The sequence below is a fragment of the Perca flavescens genome, chromosome 2 (genome assembly GCF_004354835.1).
Source record: "Perca flavescens isolate YP-PL-M2 chromosome 2, PFLA_1.0, whole genome shotgun sequence".
In the NCBI taxonomy this organism is placed as follows: Eukaryota; Metazoa; Chordata; class Actinopteri; order Perciformes; family Percidae; genus Perca; species Perca flavescens.
In genome coordinates, this window is record NC_041332.1 from 19,945,873 (window position 1) to 19,965,566 (window position 19,694).

Consider the following 19,694-nt stretch of genomic DNA (forward strand, 5'->3'; position numbering starts at 1 on the left):
AAAACACACACACACACAAAAAAACCTATCCAGATAAATCACGCCACATGTACACAATCCATCACACCTGCACAGACCCGGTGCTAATACGGCACCGGTGCCTTAACGACCGTTATCTACCGGACCGAATAGCAACGCAGATTTCGGTGCCTTATTTAGGTGCCACTTAAATGCTTGCGCTTCTCTCTGATGCTCTGAAAACGGACGTTAGAGGGAACTGAAACATCGCCGCACGGGACGTTAGTTAACACTACACTTGGCAGCAGGTAACGTTAGCCTACCTTTAGCTAGCAGCTGGATTAAACACGGTTAAAATGCTGACAGCTAAACGGTGTAAAAGTGTGTCTGTATTTCAATGGAGAGGATTGTAACAACCGGCTTTAGCTGCCGTTGTCTGAAAAACACAGACTCAGCCTGAAATAAGTTATTGTTATAAGTTATTGTTATTACATTTTTAATAAATCATTTAATTTTGACCCTGTGGCCTTAGCAATACACAAGCCGTTCTTTAATGTCGCCTTGTGCTCCTTTTTTTTTAAGATCAACTTTTTATTGTTTTATATTTTTTAACATACAGAACAGACAAATAAAATTGAACAAGGTGCTTCCTTTTTTGTGGAGGTGGGGTAGAGCACTATTAGGCCCCTGTGGGGGCTAAGCTTTTGTCCTTAATGGCATTTTTTCCCCTTGCATTACTTTTACTTTTATACTTTAAGTAGTTTTGAAACCAGTACTTTTACACTTTTACTTGAGTAACAAGCTTGAGTTGATACTTCATCTTCTACAGAAGTCTTTTCAAACCCTAGTATCTATACTTCTACTTGAGTAATGAATGTGAATACTTTTGACACCTCTGCATATACACACACATAGACACACACACTACAATTAAATGCAAAACATTTTGGAAAAATACGCTTATTCGCCTCTTTCCACAGGTCAGATAAGAGGATTGACACCTCTCTCATATCTGTCCTTTAACTTAATTTAGCATAAAGAGTTGAAACAGGAAGAAACAGCTAGCCTGGTTCTCATCCTTTCCAGGCTTTATGCTAAGCTAGCTAACCTAGCTGCTGATACCGAGTGGTATTGATCTTCCCATCTAACGCTCATCAAGAAAGTGTACTTCCCAGAATGTCAAACTATTCCTTTAAAGGCATGCAAACTCACAAGTCAACATAAAAAGTGAACAGAAACAACAAACAAACACAGCTATTGAAAAGTTACATGTCACACAAAACATTGTCCAAATATTCAACAGTCACGCTTATACACACTTATACAATGGCAACACACACATACGCTGTACAAACATCCGACTCACCCGACCTCATCAATACCACAGGTGGAGGGGTAGGGCAGGAAGCTCATGCAAACCCAAGTTCAGAAGGGCAGAGGAATGAAGCTCAATTATCCCCCACCATTTCACTGCTTTTCCTACAGTTACCATTCAACAACAATACTAACAGCTCCAGAGGTAAACACATCCATGCAGCCCTTTTTCTCAGCGGCCCATCCTCCCTAGGGAGGTATTGTGTCTAGAGGTGTCCCAAGTGGCACTGAGCAGGGGTATAGAGCTGAGCGTGTTGGACGCTTGTGCTAAGGGCTCCGGTCATTGTCAGGGTTGACAGAGCTGGATGAGAGCCCAGTTGGAGTGGAAGGAACTAATAAGTCAGAGCCATGATGACTCCTGCATCCAGGATGGGGTTCAATGGAGACGTGTAAAGGTAATAAAAGAGGTGAATACCTTATACGAGGTGACATGATACAGTGAAAGTGTTGTTAGGAGGTTTATCACTAGTAATACTAGGCATCAAGTTACTGTTTTAGTATTAATTTTACAGTAGTAGCCTTATTGCACAGAATGGTACAGGGGTATTATATTCTCAAAGAAAAGTTAGACACAAATGAGATTTTATACACTGAGTCTTTAGGGAATTAACAATCATTTAGAGTAAAGTCGGCTATTGATCATTTTTATAGGACAATTACATTCATTAAGGCCAGAGTGGCTGACAGGTCCTTTCTTAACGCAAACATACTATAACAAGCATCAAAATACAGGCAAAACTACACAAGACGTTATAGTCAATTTCCTGTGAGAAAACATCACACCAAAGAACATGTCATTATGTTACTGTGAGCGATGCTACAATACACATTGATTGGGACTTTAACAGAGAATTTCAATCCCAACTCCAGAGTGTCATCATAGTTGTTTACGTAGAGTTGCTAGTCATGTTGCTAAATGCATGAGCCTGTGGTGTTTCATAAGAGGATGTAAGCAGCACATCCCTAAGTGTCAATAAGGTCACTTCCACTTTTTAATGGGTTGCAACTTGCAACAGTCAGACAATAACAAGCAGCGCTGTGCTGTGGAAGAACAACTAGGTTTACACTGGATTAATCTATTCCTTCTGAGATAGAGCACCACCCCTTTCTTCCTGTCTCTTTATGTTTTCTCCTATTTATCAGCCGCCCTCTCTTGTCTTGCGTTACAAGTATCAACATTTCCCAGATAAACGAGCAGTGCCAGCCCTGCATCTCCACCTGTGTCTCTCTTTCTCTTTCTCGTACTGTCCTCTTTTTCCCTCTCCCTCCATCTCGTGGCAGGCTGCTTCCCATTTCTCCTACTGATCCCATTACCAACTGCTTCCTAACAGGAAGATAACTTCCCTGCTAAGCTGAGGAAGCAGGTGCCTCCCTATTGTTGTGGTGTGATCAGACTCTCAGACATACTCCCACAGACCAGAGAGGAGAGCTTGTATGTGTGTGTGTGTGTGTGTGTGTGTGTGTGTGTGTGTGTGTGTGTGTGTGTGTGTGTGTGTGTGTGTGTACAGTATGCGTTCCTGTCATTTTAACTAACCCCCCCTCCTGATTGATAGAGTCTGATATTCACATCCAGTCTTCCTCTGCTGGCCCACAGAGCTGTTATCCTCCTTTCTCTGCACTGACCTACTGGATGTGAAATGGCCTCTTATGGCTTTAGGAAACAGCGGTCCAACTCCAAAGCTCTCCTGTAACAAAGTGCTTCCCTTTAGTTCAAACAACCGCTACCGGTGACAACTCACCAAGTCTCATACACCAAGCTGGAGTTTGCCCAGTTGTCATGGAACTGCAATTGTTGAAATGTTCTACTTACTTCTTGTTCATGTTGGCCATGAGGTGAGCTTGTTTTGTCAACTCCTGTTACCAAGGTCAAAGATACATTTTGAAGCTTGATTTTTAACCCTTTTTTTAAACCAGGTAGGTTTAGAACTTTTTCTGTTATTTGTAAATTATTCTTTCCTCATAAGGGGTCCAGCATAACTGCATTTTGCTGAAATATCTTGCGGTACTTCTAATCCTTTATCACATTAAATGTACTCAAGTAGACCTATAGTATGAGCAATTGCATACAATTGACTCAAGTAGGAATTATTGCCTTTAATCACAGGTGTCAAAAGTATTCACATTCATTACTCAGGTAGAAGTATAGATACTAGGGTTTAAAAAGACTTCTGTAGAAGTTGAAGTATCAACTCAAGCTTTTTACTCAAGTAAAAGTGTAAAAGTACTGGTTTCAAAACTACTTAAAGTATAAAAGTAAAAGTAATGTAAGGGGGAAAAAAATCAATATGCTTTTTCATATTAGACGTCGAGTTTTGGAAACAATTAGCTCCTGGTACTTGGGTGCGCAGAGCTTGCAGCACATTTGAAAGGAATAGTTTTTGCATCCAACCATTTTGAAAAATTCTTCCAGGTACGGCCAGGGATGTAGAAGGGTTGGCTAGTCTTCCGGGCTACCAACCTGCTCGCTGTTGCTTGGTTGGGACATTTCACTTGAGTTCTCTTGAGTCTCTGCCACGGACATCTTTGTACTAGGCTACATACATCTGCCATTTCCTTACTGGTGTGTGACGTGATTTGTGTCATGTGCAGGTGCGATGGATCACATACAAACCAATAGGGTGTCGGAATGGTTTATGTTTATACTTCTCATCCAACGACAATCAAATTTATGATTTTTATGATTTATCTGGATAGTTTTTTTTTTTTTAACGATGACAAGCCGGAATGAAAACAAGCCAAACTGAAATAGGAGTAACAAGGCTATTTTAAAAATGTAAGGAGCAGAAAGTAAAGATAATTGTGAGAAAATGTAAGGAGTAGAAGCAAAAGGTCTGCTGTAAAATAATTACTCCAGTAAAGTATAAATACCCCAAATTTCTACTTAAGTGAAGTAACAAAGTATTTGTACTTCGTTACTTGACACCTCTGGCTTTAATTAATAAATACCCTGAGGTGCAACAATCTGCTCTTGTACATCTCAGTACTGCACCAAAACATAGAGGTTGTTCTGTCACTTACAGCACAGAAAGCCACTAGTTACCTTTGGTCTTCACTTCTGCAATAAATCCTGATAAACATATGATGAAACCATTAATGCAAATATCAGGTGCTATAATACCCGGTTATGACACTGCACTCCAAGCGACAGGGAGCCAATGGTGACTCTGTAACATAAACAGGACTGAGTGAGTCCTTGTCTTCTCTATTTCACACTAAACAACAATGTATCATTAAACAAATGATAAGGATGCAGATATCCATGATTTCCAGTAGAAAATTATATCCTGTTACATTTGTTTAAATGTGATATGGGTAAACAGACTTTGCGTGTATTAAGGCTTACATCCCTGAAAGATTTTTGCAACAACAGGTGTGTTGTGCATGTGCAGAGATGCATATGTTCTCACACACACACACACACACACACACACACGCACACACAACCTCAAAGTGTGTGTCGTAAAGGTGAAAATGAAGATTTTACTGATACCACAGTCGTAAAAGAGACAAACAGGAAGCAATGTTGTGAATAACACACAGTGTTGCACTGGGTAAGTGTAGTTAACCTCTGCTAGATGTGAAATAAATAGAAAAAAAACATGTGGTGACACACTTCACACTTCATAGCTGATATCTGTGGTACTGTATCTAGGATCCCCATGAGTTAATGTAAATACTGAACATCAGGTACTCTTTGACAAAGCTTGTCAATGTCTGCCTTCTCCAATCAACCATCCATCATTAATCTGTGTTCTTTTTTATTATTTCAAGCCTGACACATGACCACTATGGCAGTTGTTATTTCTCAACAGGAAGAGATGATTGTTTTTGAACCAATTGTGTAAGTGAACAATTTCTAAGAAGTAAAGATGATCGCTTCTTTTGATTGCACAGGGAAAGTCTGTCATCACCTGACAGGCAGGAGGCAAACAACAAGGAGTTCATTATTTTTGAGGCTTACGTTTCTGTTGTGGTGGAGAAATAATGGTAATGGTAGACCACCACAGAGAGAGAAAAGTTCTCCATTGAAATTGAGGCAGTATTAGCCTCATGGCTATTGAGATAAATCAAAACAAATTTATTGTCATTTTGTCACCACTGCATAGGTCTCAGATTAAGAAAAATAAACACTTTTTCGTAACACAGCATTGAAAATAAAATGTTCAAATGTTGATTTAACAGCAGTTTGATGGTCAGCATTCTGGCCTAAAAGCCCTGCAATTAACTTGCAATTTGCTTGTAAAGACTTGAGACTTGACTTGGGCTTCACAGGCTTTAGAATTAAAGGGGACCTTCATCGATCCAATCTAATTTCAATTTAAACTGAAATCGCAATCACGATGAAATTGATGATTACATAACCGCAAAAAATTGTGTGATTTAAGTAAACACAAAGGTGCTGCATGCGTGACACTCTAGTGCACACAGCAGTCTCCACGTTGTAACACCCTTTACTTTACCAACCGTATTAACAAGATGAAGCCACCTTGTCTTAAGAAGCTTGGTGTTTTCATTGTTTACTGTTAACTCTCTTTACATCGTCTTTGCTATCTCTTTTTCATCTCGCCTTTCCCTCACACAGCCGCTACGATAAGTCCAACACCCCTCACTGGTCACTCTCCTCGCTTGCTTCACCACTCACACACTCTTCACTCACTCAACATACCTGCCATTCTCACTCTCACCAATGCCTGATTTATGCTTCTGTGTTGAATCTGCCCTCTGAATTACGCTACCCCATGGATGTATTAAGCGTGCCCCTCGTAACCTCCACAAAAGATGAGACCAATCAGTCGGTTTAGGCAGTAGCGTGTGCGTCATGTATGGTTATGTGAGTATCTGTTTCGAGCATGCAGACTTTAAGAAGAGGTTGTACAGATTATATTTTGTAACTTAATCACTGGTTATTATATTACACCAGACTGATCTCATAAAGTGGCGTATGTATGACACGCCAATTCGTATGCCATTTTGGCGTGTTATCAAGACGCTTAATCAATTTTTAGCGTGTTTATCAACGCCGTTCGGCTGCCATTGACCTACATTATGTGTGAATTTTCACCGTAGTGAGTGATTGGCGGATGGATCAAACACAGGACTTTCACCCAGGAGAGCTGGGATTGTGTCCCGAGTGTGGTGTTTCTCAACCGTTTTTTTTTTTTTTTTTTTTTTTAAGCCTTCCCCAATGTTTCTTTCCTAAACCCAACCGTTTATTGTTTTCCTAAGCATGTGACGTTGGTCACCGTCATGTTTTTGTCTTTTTTTGTGTTACTAAAGCCTTTCCCAATGTTCTTTTCCTAAACCCAACCTTTTTTTTGTGGCGACACCACGTGGTATGTATGTTTACATCCGCTGTATACAGCGTAGACATACACGTGGATAGCTCAAAATGCGTACAGATAACACGCCATTTGGCTTTCAGAAAGTGGCGTGTATGTTTACGCAAAGTCATGATGCCATGATTACACCCACATTACATGTCATTGATTATAATGGGAATACAAAATGTATTATTTAATGGGAATTTGTATTTTTCCCATGTATTGTTATATTTATTTCAGTCGTACTGTTGAGCAAAGTAAAAATGTCTATTTTGAAAATATAGATTTTTGTTATTAAATTTGTAAAATATTAGGGTTAGCTAAAAAAAGTATTGTAAATTTTTTGTTTATGTATTTCATCTTATGCTCGTTTAACTTTGTATGTTCAAGTTGAGAAATACATGTTTCAAAAGTTCTGATATATTGCCTTGAGTGATGTCACTTGAGTCAGTGTCAGTTGGGGCTGAAGATTCGCAAGTTGGAAAGTGAAACCACTAGCATAACACACCTGAATGTGTGACCAAACATGGGTGGTACAGTTGCATTGTGGGTAATGTAGGCGCCAGGTTTTGACAAGGAAGAAGCATTCTGCATTGATTTTCATCCTTTTTTTTACACTGTCCATCGTAAGAGCAAAGTGTTAAATCAGTGAAGTACCGTATTTTTCGGACTATAAGTCGCTCCGGAGTATAAGTCGCATCAGTCAAAAAATGCGTCATGAAGAGGAAAAAAAACATATATAAGTCGCACCGGACTATAAGTAGCATTTATTTAGAATATAAATACAAGAGTTATTCAACTACACAATAGCACACAGAACAATACGCTGAATACGGTAGGTGTCCGGTATGTTAACGTAACACATTAACAGTTATTGAACTATACAATAGCACACAGAACAACTAGCTACCAGGGTGTGGAGCGTGGATGTATTAAAAGGCGTGGAGACGTAACTGCACCGTGAACGAGCCCCTCCCGACTCGTTCCTCCAGCTCTGGCCGTGTTGCTTTCAGCCCACGATTAAACGATTAACTTTCTTTGTTTTCTTCATTGCAGTAAGAGTCACCTTTTCGCCAGTCTCCCTCATAAGTTTCTCCCTCATTTCAAACTCTCTTTCTGCTGCTCGATTACCGTTTTCGGCTGCATATTTTACTACCTGCAGTTTTTTATCTCTTTTCTTTCTCAGTTGTCTTTAGGAGGAGCGTTCTAGTTGTCACAAGCCTAGAGCGCCCTCTCGCGGCTGTAGACGGTAATGTTTTCAGTATGAATTAACATTTAAAAACATGTTAAATTATATATATTTTGATATATAAGTCACACCTGACTATAAGTCGCAGGACCAGCCAAAGTAGGAAAAAAAGTGCGACTTATAAAATACGGTAGCTACTTGTTTAACTTAAAGCAATACTAAGTAACTTTTCCCGCTTTGGTCCCCCTACAGGTTGGAAGCGGAATTGTCCATTACATTACGTTACATTGTCCAGTTCATTTGTTACTGGTTACATAGTGTTGCTTTAAGACTTGAACTGGATTCATTAAAAAAAAAAAATATTATTTGATTGTTGATATTATGATTATTAATAATGATGATTATTTCATATGGATTGTAGTTTGCCCGATCTACTTCACTAGTTATGACGACCTGAATTAAAGTCAGCTTCATTACAAAGACATTGCAGTGTAAGATTACTGCACCTTTAATTCACGTGGGTGGCAGGTGGTTGGTTCATGCAGTAAAAAGGGTATTGAGTTCAAGGGGTTGGCTTAGTAGAGTTTCTATTGGGTGGAGCCCTCAAAGACCCCCGACAGACTCTGTTGTGTCAATCTGAATTTATGCTTCAGGGACAGTTAACAGGATTAGGCTTGCACCCCTGGTTGACATTTTTCCATATCCATATCCATATCCATCCAAATAAATGTTGAATCAAGTCTTCCACGTGCGTTTACTAAATGCATGAATCATACAGAGCTTCTGAAAAAGCAGAAGTCCCTAAAATGGTATCACAGTGGGGGACTGTGCTCACACTGTCAACATGACAGCCCTGCTTTCCCATCACTGTGAGGCTGACACTGCCCATCAGCTCCTCTGACCGAAAACAAGAAACCTAAGGCTTTCACATTGCAGAGAAATGAACGCTGATATTATGAAACACATTTGCATGAGTCTTAACAAGTTGACATAGAAAGTTTACTCTGACAAAACAACCTTTAAAGACAAGAGTCACTAATATGTCAATATACCATCATATTGGATGGATGGATGAAGCTAAAATGTGTAATAATTGAAAATTGTCACATATCATATTCACAGATACTTGGTGTACATGTATATCTAGATTTAAACATGTTAACACTTAACAGTTTTAACACTTCCAAATCAATAGCCTAGTGTCATGGAGTCAAAGAAGACAAACTAATCAGTTTATTAGGCTGACAGTGTCAGTGACGGCTGTGCATTTTTAACTAAAATCTACTGCCTCTGTTGTCTTACCTGCAGTTTACTGTCCAACAGCCATAGCTTCTGTATGTGTCTAAAGAGTCCAAGGCAAAGTGTCTCCAGCTCAGTGCCACTGCCATTCATTCACCACACACATCACGGTTTAACAGACAAACCCAAATCCTGGGCACGGCAGAGCAGTGCAGCGAGACGAGTGAAATAAGTCACTGGTAGGCTGGTTCATCTGGTTTTTGCTCTCTGCTGCGTTCAAAGACTTCTGCACTTCATACACATACTGCGCCTCACAAACAGGAAGTGTATGAGAGAGGTGCATGTGAGCACAATATGGGAGGCTGCTGGTGTGTGTGTGTGTGTGTGTGTGTGTGTGTAGGTAGGAAGTGTAATTGTGTGTCTTTCTACATGCGTGTGGGAGAGGTTTCATGTGGATTTTGAAGGGATGTTGGCCCCTAAAAGGAAGTCATCTGTTTGACATGTTATGTTATTTTCACACTTGAGTTAAGTGTCTTTGTTTGGGTGTTGTGGCTTTGTTCATTATTTTTTTAAACTAGGCAAGTATTGGAAATATTGTGCTGTCCTATCATAATAAACACAAAAAGACCTTTTGATTTTCAGCACATTTTGATCCATCAACATCAAAATCAATGATGCAAATGAACAAACAAGAGCAATAATTGTATTCTAGTAATTTCTGTGTGTGTGTGTGTGTGTGTGTGTGTGTGTGTGTGTGTGTGTGTGTGTGTGTGTGTGTGTGCGTGTATGTGCCAAATTATGTATAATTCCTGCATACTAATAAAGTCGTCCTTTGTGTTTATTTCCTCAAAATTTGTGAAGTCCATATTCCTCTCTCTCTCTCTCTCTCTCTCTCTCTCTCTCTCTCTCTCTCTCTCTCTCAGTCAGGGAAGCACTGGCCTTACTTCCCCCTCCTGCTTTGCCTGTCATTTACATTTCATGTATTAGTGCAACTGTGAATTCCCCTTCTCGTGAAGTGAGGGATATGTGGTGACAAGCCATACTAAACAGTGACAGTAAACACATTAGCATTATTTTAGCTTGTGTAGCTCTGCATAATTTCTGATTATTATATTTTTTTTTACAATACACCATAATGTGAATGAATAACCCTTTAGTTTTTACTTTAAAACTGTTTTTGTTGTTACATTTGTTTTTACAGCATACCATTTTTATTTTTTTAGGAAAAGTATAGGTAATATAAATACTAAGTCTGATGATGGAAGGAGTGAGGTCAAAAAAAAGATTTGTATATTTAATTGATCAGGTTGCAGTTATGATCAGGGCGTACAAGATTAATAACCAAAACCTAATCGGAAAACTGATGTCACTCACCTACTACTCTCCCCTCAGTGGTGGCTTGTTGTTGCTGATGATCACTGTGCCACAAGGCGTCAAATGTTGTGCTGAACTTTCAATACCTTCCAAACCAGCAGCCACCAAGTTATCCCAGATACTGAGGTCTTCCCTAAAAAAAAAACGATTGTTGCGAAGTTGACATGGAAATGGCTGAATGAAAGAAAGGAAACCCCAAATAACAAAAGTACAGAAGGATGACATTAGGGAATAGGGAAGACAAGAACAGGATTCTGAAAAAAGAGACTTATCTAATCAAATTGTTTAGAACTGCAGCGTGGTTGAAAATCAAGAAGCAGTCTCTGAGAGACTGAAAGAAGAAGAACAGGATCACACTTGATCTTTTTTTTCACTCCAGTTCATTTCTGCTTGACCATTGGCAAAAATGCTGCTTTGCTGTTCAAAGCTATGTTTTCTAAAGGTCTCTACATGATGTCTGCAACAGCTTCCCCATGCAGGATTCATTATGCAGGATTTTCATTATGATCTTGTCAAAATGTGTGTGTTCGAAAAGCTTCACAACCAGCTGATATTTGTTTGTTTTTTCAATTTCACTTCTGTCTTACTCAATTTCCTTATGAAGGCATTCCGTGAGCGTCGGCTGCATCAATGCTAGATGATTTCCAGATAAGGGAAGTCATTTCATTTGACAAAATTCAATTGAATGCATATTGTGTTTTGTATCAACTGTTGCTAGGTGTGTAAAACTTTCCCTGCTTGCCCAAATTCAACCATGTACAGACAGCAAGAGGTCAACAGCTGTCAAACATCTAATTCTTCTTTCCTGCTGGTGAAGAAGGCAGTGTGTCAGCCGATCTGGAACCAGCACTAGAATTGTTTTTATTTTAAAAGGCAGACTGAGCAAAGATGAGAAAACGTGTAATGTATTTGGATATACAATATTTTCAAAATGAAAACAAGTGAAATTAATGTTTAATGTTATGTGTTTTATTTAGCAGAATTACATTGTGTTGTTCTATCCTATCCAATATTTCCTATATGTCTAAGCAGATTTTCAATGCTGTATTGTGATAAAATGACCCCCCCCAGCCCCCCTGACTGACTATTGATCTATATATTGATATATATATATATATATATATATATATATATATATATATATATATATATATATATATATATATATATACCATATCTCATGTATTCTTTAATGTTTGCATTTGTGTGGTTTAAGATGCACTGTTTTCCCACTTTAGATCCCTCGGATTGTTTCATTAAAAATCTAAAACTATCTCCGAATGGAACCCAGCAGTTTGCAGCAGCCTACTCTTGTGGTAGGCCTAGGTCTACCATTCAGACCTGCAGCAGCCAATCATCTGCATGCTCGTTAAACAAACGGTGTCTTATGCCTCCACCGCCTCGGACAAGAAGAAGACACCGCTCGCTCGCAGTGTCAGACTGGGCTGATGTTTCTTTCTATGGGCGCAAGATGGCGCTGTTACATCTATTGCCAACATTCAACAGGTCTCGTGAAGCTGAAGCACCAGGTTGGACTGCACTAGAGGCTCGATGGTGTTTTTTTTCCCCCAACGGCTCTTTCCAGGCAGCGCTGCGACCGCTGCCTCCAAGGCACCTAACCCTAACCTTAACCATAACCCTAACCTTAACCAGTGCCTAATCCTAGTGCCTTCCAGGCAGCGCTGCCTTTGGGGGCAAAAAACACCGATAAACGCACCACAGGGGCACAATACAGGAGGAATGTATCCTGCAAAACAATTCAGTTTTATTTTTTGTTTCATTTACGTTGTTTGCATAAGTAGAAGCTTTATTAACCATTTCATATGGCATGGACTCCCCCTGGAGGCTGTGTCCGGGTCCTGACGCCCAGCTGATCAGCACTAGTGTGGGGTTTGGTTTTCAGTGAGAGAAACCTCATGCTGGAGACGAACTGCTACCCAGTCATCTAAAAAGTACCTGAAAACTGCATCACATGATGCAAAGGGAACTTTAACTTAAATCAAGCAAACTTCCACATAATGAACACTTCTGATTTTGTTGTTGTTGAAGAAATCACTTTATTCGATGGACCTTCTTTAATTTAGGGGGATATGTCATGATCCTATGGCGTGTTGTGTTTATGGGTTAAAAAAGAGACTTCTGGTTTACATAAGTCACTTTTTTATTTTATTTTCTAATACTGTAACGCCATAATGTGGACAACCTTAATTAGATGTCCAGTCTACAGTGGTACAGTATAGCCTTACAGCAATGCCATTCTTCAGAATTTTAGTATTTATCACCAGGTTACTACTTTTCTTAGGCCTAAACGGTGAAAACTGCAATAATAATGATAGGCCTAATGTAGACGACTTACATTTGCGGTAGGCCCTAATAGGTCTAATACTAGTTTTGCTTAATGTGTTTGACTGCACATCCCGATGATTTAACTACACGATCCTATCAGATGGCGTTCTGATGAAGGTGTGGCAAACACTGAATCAATGCTGTGTTCCTTCCAGTTATTTTACCTCTCTTTCTGCGGTAATTTGCGTTTCTGCGCACGTCAAATCTTCCGACGCGCCACCGGTGGATGTCGTTGTTCCGCCTGGTGTCACCCCTGATGAGCTGACCTAAAGCTGTGCCAAGCAAGATCCGATCCAAGAAAGAGGGAGAGAGAGTGTGTGTGTGTGCGAGAGACGGGGGTGGGGGGAGAGGGAGAGGGAGGGAGAGATTGTGAAAAGACCGGCAGGAGGAGTGCGACTTGCTATAAGGACACTAGCGACTCTTAAATCCAGCCGCTCCTCTATTTTTTACGCAGGAGATTTGAAGAAACAAACAACAAAACAGGAGGAGCTGCGATTGAAGTAGCCTAACATCGCCGGTATTTTGACATCTTTTTTAAATTATTCTCAGGTAAAGTGGCCTTTATTAAAATATCACAAAACCTGGCATGCATGTGGTGTGTCTGAATGCTACTTTTATATCGCTGTAAGAAACTATTTCGTGACCCAATGTTTGTTTGGAAGATGTTTGGAGACTGCTGTGGCATCATCAAACTTCTCTCTCTCTCTCTCTCTCTCTCTCTCTCTCTCTCTCTCTCTCTCTCTCTTCACACACGCTCGCTGCTTTCCCTTTCTCCTCCAGCTGCAGAGACACTTGGGGACCGAGGGACCTACCATGATAAGGTCTGTGGATATTGTGCTTACTGTGCTGCTCGCCGCGTCCCTGTCGTGCCGGAGCGCCCTCGGCGGCTACGGGATGAGTCTGTTCGCGGCGCAGACTTCTCCCCCGGACCCCTGCTACGACGAGCACGGGAACCCAAGGCGCTGCATCCCGGACTTCGTCAACTCCGCCTTCGGCAAGGAAGTAAAGGTGTCCAGCACCTGTGGCAAGACGCCCAGCCGCTACTGCGTGGTGACATCGGCGGAGAAAGGAGATGAGAGGACCAGGAACTGTCACACCTGCGATGCCTCGGACCCCAAGAAGTACCACCCACCCGCGTACCTGACGGACCTGAACAACCCGCACAACCTCACCCGCTGGCAGTCCGAGAACTTCATCCAGTACCCGCAGAATGTCACCCTGACTCTGTCCCTCGGCAAGAAGTTTGAGGTCACTTATGTGAGCCTGCAGTTTTCCTCGCCTCGACCTGAATCCATGGTTATTTACAAGTCCATGGACTACGGTAAAACGTGGGTACCCTTTCAATTTTACTCGACCCAGTGCAGGAAGATGTACAATAAGCCAAACAGGGCCGTTATCACGAAGCAGAACGAGCAGGAGGCCGTGTGCACGGACTCCCACACCGACATGTACCCTCTGACCGGCGGGCTCATCGCCTTCAGCACGCTGGACGGCAGACCGTCGGCGCACGACTTTGACAACTCCCCGGTGCTGCAGGACTGGGTAACAGCCACTGACATTAAAGTCATCTTCAGCCGGTTGCACACTTTCGGCGACGAAAATGAGGACGACTCGGAGCTGGCCCGGGACTCGTACTTCTACGCCGTGTCGGACCTGCAGGTCGGAGGGAGATGCAAATGCAACGGGCACGCATCTCGGTGCGTAAAAGACCGGGATGGGAGTCTGGTGTGTGAGTGCAAGCACAACACCGCGGGGCCCGAGTGCGACAGGTGCAAACCTTTCCACTACGACAGACCCTGGCAGAGAGCCACAGCCAGGGAGGCCAACGAGTGCGTCGGTAAGTCCATCCACCGTCCTCCATCCCGGAGCGGCTGTCTCTGATGCTGAGCACAGCTGCTCCACATAGGATAGGCTACTGTACATTGTATTTGCGGTGGCTGGACTGACTTGTGTGATTTTAATATTAGATAACTGTCGGCTGTGGAAATATTTAAAGAAAAAAAGAACAGAAAAGGAGAGATCAGGCATTATTAGAAGGATATGTGTAATGTAAAATCAGTTCAATTTGTTCATGCAAAATTATGCGTTTGATGGTATTTTAAATGTAAAATACACAATAATAATAATATTAACGATACTAATAATTTTGTTATATTTTATGACTAGTATACGACTAATTTTACAGCTTCCGTTCAATAACCCCAAACTTGACATTCCCTTCAAACAAAACCACAGCAAAGTCGCATGCAAGATGAAAATGCAATTTGAAAATCCATCTAGCTTACTGCAGGCCATAATGGAGGCTTTGAAACCACCTCAAACGGGACCACCGAGCCTAATCGTCCATAGGAACATTTCTCATAGCTCGACTTTACCGCTGCAGTAAAGCGATCATTTATCTGAAGAATCCTGCAACAAACACTGCAGTGCTAATTGAACACAGATTTTTGTTGTTGTTGTTGTTATCACATAATTATTTTCCACATCAAAATCGATCTGAAAGGATGTATCAAAATTTCAGGTGTTGTGGTTGTGAATAAAAATCTATATTTATTATTATAAATGTACAAATTATTTGTTTATTATTTCACTCTAAGATATTATAATCAAATCGTTTTCCTGATTGTAAATTTGAAAACGGCAAATTGGCTCTAGTTTTATTGCATTAAATGTGTTTTAAATAGGCTATAATAAAAATAACAAGTGTAAACTGGATATTTTCATAATTATCATTAACGTTATTCACTGAAAAACAACCTGAGAAAATGTAAATATAACCTCTAACAGTATTTTCTATCTGCAAAAGTAAGCAATTGGAACAACAACAAAAAAAGAAGCAATTTTGAATTATATATATATATATATATATATATATATATATATATATATATATATATATATATATATACTGCTCTTTGTGTCTGAGAGCCAACATGTTTCAGCAGCTTCTGAGTGATCAAAGTCACGGTTTCAGTAGTTTTATTACAACCTGGCACAGACACGTGAACCTGTGGATTGCAGAAAGAGAATTCTGGCCAAGTTTCTGTCAATTTAAATTCTGTACTTGAGATGCAGAGAAAGTAAGAAAAGAACATATGATAGGAAGATTGTTTGTACAGATTAATGATATCGCTGAATTACGTTGCTGTAAATGCTTTGAATAGTATTGTGGCAATATGGCCTTTTTTGTTTTCACATAGCTTCAATTTAATGTAATTCTTTTGGACAGAAAAATGTTTGAATCGTGCAGAGTAACAAAGACTTGCAGTCATTGGTGATGAGGTGAACAGTGAGGAGGATGACGAGGAACAGCTCGAGAAACAGAAGGAGAGGCAGAAAGATGTTGACGATAGAGACAAACTAAAACCTCAGTGTGATTCCCTTTACATTTCCCATTCTGCTGCAGGTCTGCAGGGAAAAAAGCCTCTATATTGTTTGACGGTCACGCCATATGTCAGTCACTTTAACTAATAGCATCTGTTTAAAAGATTTTTTTTTGCTGGCGTTTCTAAAGCTATGACACATTCTCACAGTCAGATGTGACGGTGTTGCTAAATCAACAGTGGTAATATCTAAATTCTGTACATATTGTGACTGTGGAGATGCTCATAATGTGTTAAAGAAAGCAATGAAATCAATGCTTTAGGTGTGTATGTTGCTCTTTCAATCGGTATTGCCTACCGATTGATTTTCTCTTCACTTTAAGAATCTTATCAAGCTTACTGAGTCCAGCCGCACAAACAATTTTAAATTGTTATTTGGCCAACATTACAACCACACAATTATAAAGACTGATGTGGTAAACATCCCAGCATTCAGATAACACTCAAATATCTCAGTGCCCAGCCATGTTACATTTAAATACATGAAATGTAATGGTAGAGGGAGATTTGGAATGTATAGCTTTTAAATATTGATCTTCAGTGATATTAGGCACAACAATTAAACTCATACAAATGAATTGTTTCCTTTAGTCAATATCCTTTATTCTTCACCAACATGCGTATAATATGTTTCATACTGAAACCATAAAAGCCTGCAACTTACGGCATCCAGCATGACGTCAGCAAGATGTTTAGTTTTTGACTTTGTGTAGGCTATGGCAATATGTGTGTGTGTGTGTCTTAAGAGAAGAAGAAATCACAACTCTGCCAGGGCAGTGAACAATGGAAGGAGGTGTGTTAGATGGATGTGTGTGTTTAGTGGGACAACTTTAGCGATCACACAGACTTCCGAGAGTTTGTCGTTGCACTCTCCTAAATGACAGCACCGTGAGTGTCTCTGGACTCTCAGCAGTGTGTTTCTGTGTGTAGTCAAATGTCTGGCATTGTGTGGTGTTGGAACTGATATTCACTGATATTTTCTTTCCATAAAAAAAACAAACACACACAGGTCTGTGTTTTTCTCAAAGTGCACTTTGCTGATTACTTTCCTCTGGATCTTAAAGGACGCTCCTGAGTGTGCACCTTGATCCACTTCAGTTATTGGCTCTCCACAGCTAAGGAAACACTTCTAATGCATTGGGTTCAATAAGCAGCACCACAGGCACAACAGAGACATGCTTCAGTCTCCGTTTAGAGATGTTAATCTGGGTATGTAGCAGTGGTAAAAAAAAATTTAAAAAAATAGTTTGTAATTTTACTGTGAGAAAATGATGGATACACCATGGCCTATCAGAATGCACTGATGAGCCTCATAGAAAAAAAACCACGCAACTCACAAAGTAAGGAAAGGTGACATTGTTTTAGCTATGATGAGAAACAGCTGCAGTCAGAGAATAGATTCTTTCAATGCAAATTAACCGTAAATGTAATTTTCATCCCTAAATTACCCCGTTTTCAGGTTTGTGCAGTTTACTTGACATTTGGGGTAAAAAGAAAGTGTCTTGAATAATTCAGACAGATTAGAAAGACAGCTTAAAGGCATGCAGAACGAGAGGACTGCAGCACAGAGAGAAGCAGGGACAGAAGGAGGGGCTGGAGATGGAGCAGGACGACAATAGTGGAAATGAAAGAGACAGACATAAGCGAGAGAGGGGGAGTATGATGAGGAAAATGTGTGAGGGAGAGGAATGAGGAAATAAAGGGGCGGTAGAGTGACATTTCCATGGCCTGTGGGCCTGCAGAGTATTTTGACAATTGTGTTTTTTTCCAGACACATCTTATTGGGCCAATGGGAATGTAAAGGCTGCTGGGACAGGAAGAAACCTTTTCTTCCTTTCTTCCACGAAATTCACAGTTCCCTTGGTGCATTGATACTGTAACATATAAGTGACTTGGAAGTGATTATCTCAGGTCCTTTACCCCCTAGCCTCACTGCTACTCCTTTTTGCACACGAGGAGTCTCCCACCCCTAAAGCCGAGTATCAGCTGGAGGATTTGAACAGAGCCGCTGCTCGTTCTGCATCACTGTATGTCAAAATATAAACTGCAGAAATCACACTCAAATGTTCCCAGGTGCTGTTCAGAGGCATCTGACTGACAGGAGCAAGCATGCGGTACAGAAAAGTTGTCATGGTTGATTTGATATCCATTAAAATAATTGAGTTTTAAAGCAACAACCACTTGTTTAGATAAAACTATTAAAGTTGTTTTTATGCCCTGTGATATGTGAGTGTGCTTCCAACTTCAAACCATCAGAGGTAAAAAAAAAAAAAAACATCCTGCTCGGCTAGATGTGAATATTAATTCAAACAAAATCTTTAAGCAAACATAAGTAAACACTTCAAAACAGCTGTGCACATACTGATGTTTGGTGGCATATTTTTTTTATTTTCTTGGACGATTGCCCGTACCCTAATGAGGTCTAAGATAATTCCAGAACAGCTACAGCGGAGTTTGATAACGACGGTATCAGCAACAATAAATTTCAGAAAGTTTCTTGCTTTCCGTTGTGCACCAACTTTCATCTCTTATACAAGAAGTTTGCAGCATAGAAAATGCAAAAATGGAAATGCCCTATTTAGACAAGAATTTAATGCCGACAATGTAGGCCTTTCCTCAGATGTCACCTTGCTGTCATGTTCGTGTGGTACCTTTCAGACATGACCAACGGTCAGGTTAATGTTTGAGCAGCTCACCGTGCACCTTTATAAACCGGCATCCTTCATCTTCAAAGGTGCCGGCGGGATGTGTTGTTAGTCCCGCTCACAGCAAACAAAGCTGGGAATAAACTGACAGGGTAGCTTTGCACTTTGCACTGTCTTACTATTCCTCACCTTCACTTTTTCAGTCAGCACTCACCTCTTCTTACCAACATGCACAAACCTGTAGGCACACACGCACGCACGCACACACACACACACACACACACACACACACACACACACACACACACACACACACACACACACTGTTTTCTTCAGGTCTTAAGCCGCTAGTTCAAACAGGGGGGAATGGCCGCTCTCTCACTTGAAGAATCTCTTTTGCCTGAGCTCTTATCAGTGTTTATGGCTCGCTTTGTAAACCGTTGCAAAAATAAGTCGCTCATGGTCCAGACGACCGGCTCACCCTTCTGTTTTAGATTTTGAGACCTGTTATATCTTTCAGACAGACAGAAACAAGGGCCACTGAGCAAGCACGTACTATAAGCAAGGATGACGATCGGTATATCCAAAAACAAAAAAGACAGCCAGAAAAGATACACAAAGTTACACTAAGATACACACACACACACATGCAGTAAGAAAGGCAGTAATAATGACAAACATACTGCAGCATGTTTTGGGATCACAGGGGACTCTATAGCTCTGTATCTATTGTGTTGGGATATCCATTTGCTGCCAATGGTCCTGTTGAGGATATATACTTGTTTATGTTTTTGTGCAAATGTGTCTGTGTGTGTTTATGAGGTTTAACGTGAGAGGCTGCTCATTGCTAATTTTGCTGAGATTC

General features: G+C 40.6%; 2 protein-coding genes across 4 annotated transcripts in view; one reads left to right on the forward strand and one right to left on the reverse strand.

Annotated features, from left to right (window-relative positions):
* Positions 1-9,383, reverse strand: part of pik3r5 (phosphoinositide-3-kinase, regulatory subunit 5) — a 29,516-nt gene extending 20,133 nt beyond the window's left edge. For both annotated transcript variants that reach the window (XM_028566914.1, XM_028566906.1), the window contains exon 1: positions 9,145-9,383. The gene's annotated coding sequence lies outside the window, so the exon portion shown is untranslated. The remainder of the gene's footprint in view (positions 1-9,144) is intronic.
* A 3,774-nt stretch (positions 9,384-13,157) lies between these two features.
* Positions 13,158-19,694, forward strand: part of ntn1a (netrin 1a) — a 65,805-nt gene continuing 59,268 nt past the window's right edge. For both annotated transcript variants that reach the window (XM_028606153.1, XM_028606161.1), the window contains exons 1-2: positions 13,158-13,350; positions 13,582-14,638. In XM_028606153.1, the coding sequence (XP_028461954.1) occupies positions 13,615-14,638 (1,024 nt within the window). In that variant the 5' untranslated portion in view covers positions 13,158-13,350; positions 13,582-13,614. The remainder of the gene's footprint in view (positions 13,351-13,581; positions 14,639-19,694) is intronic.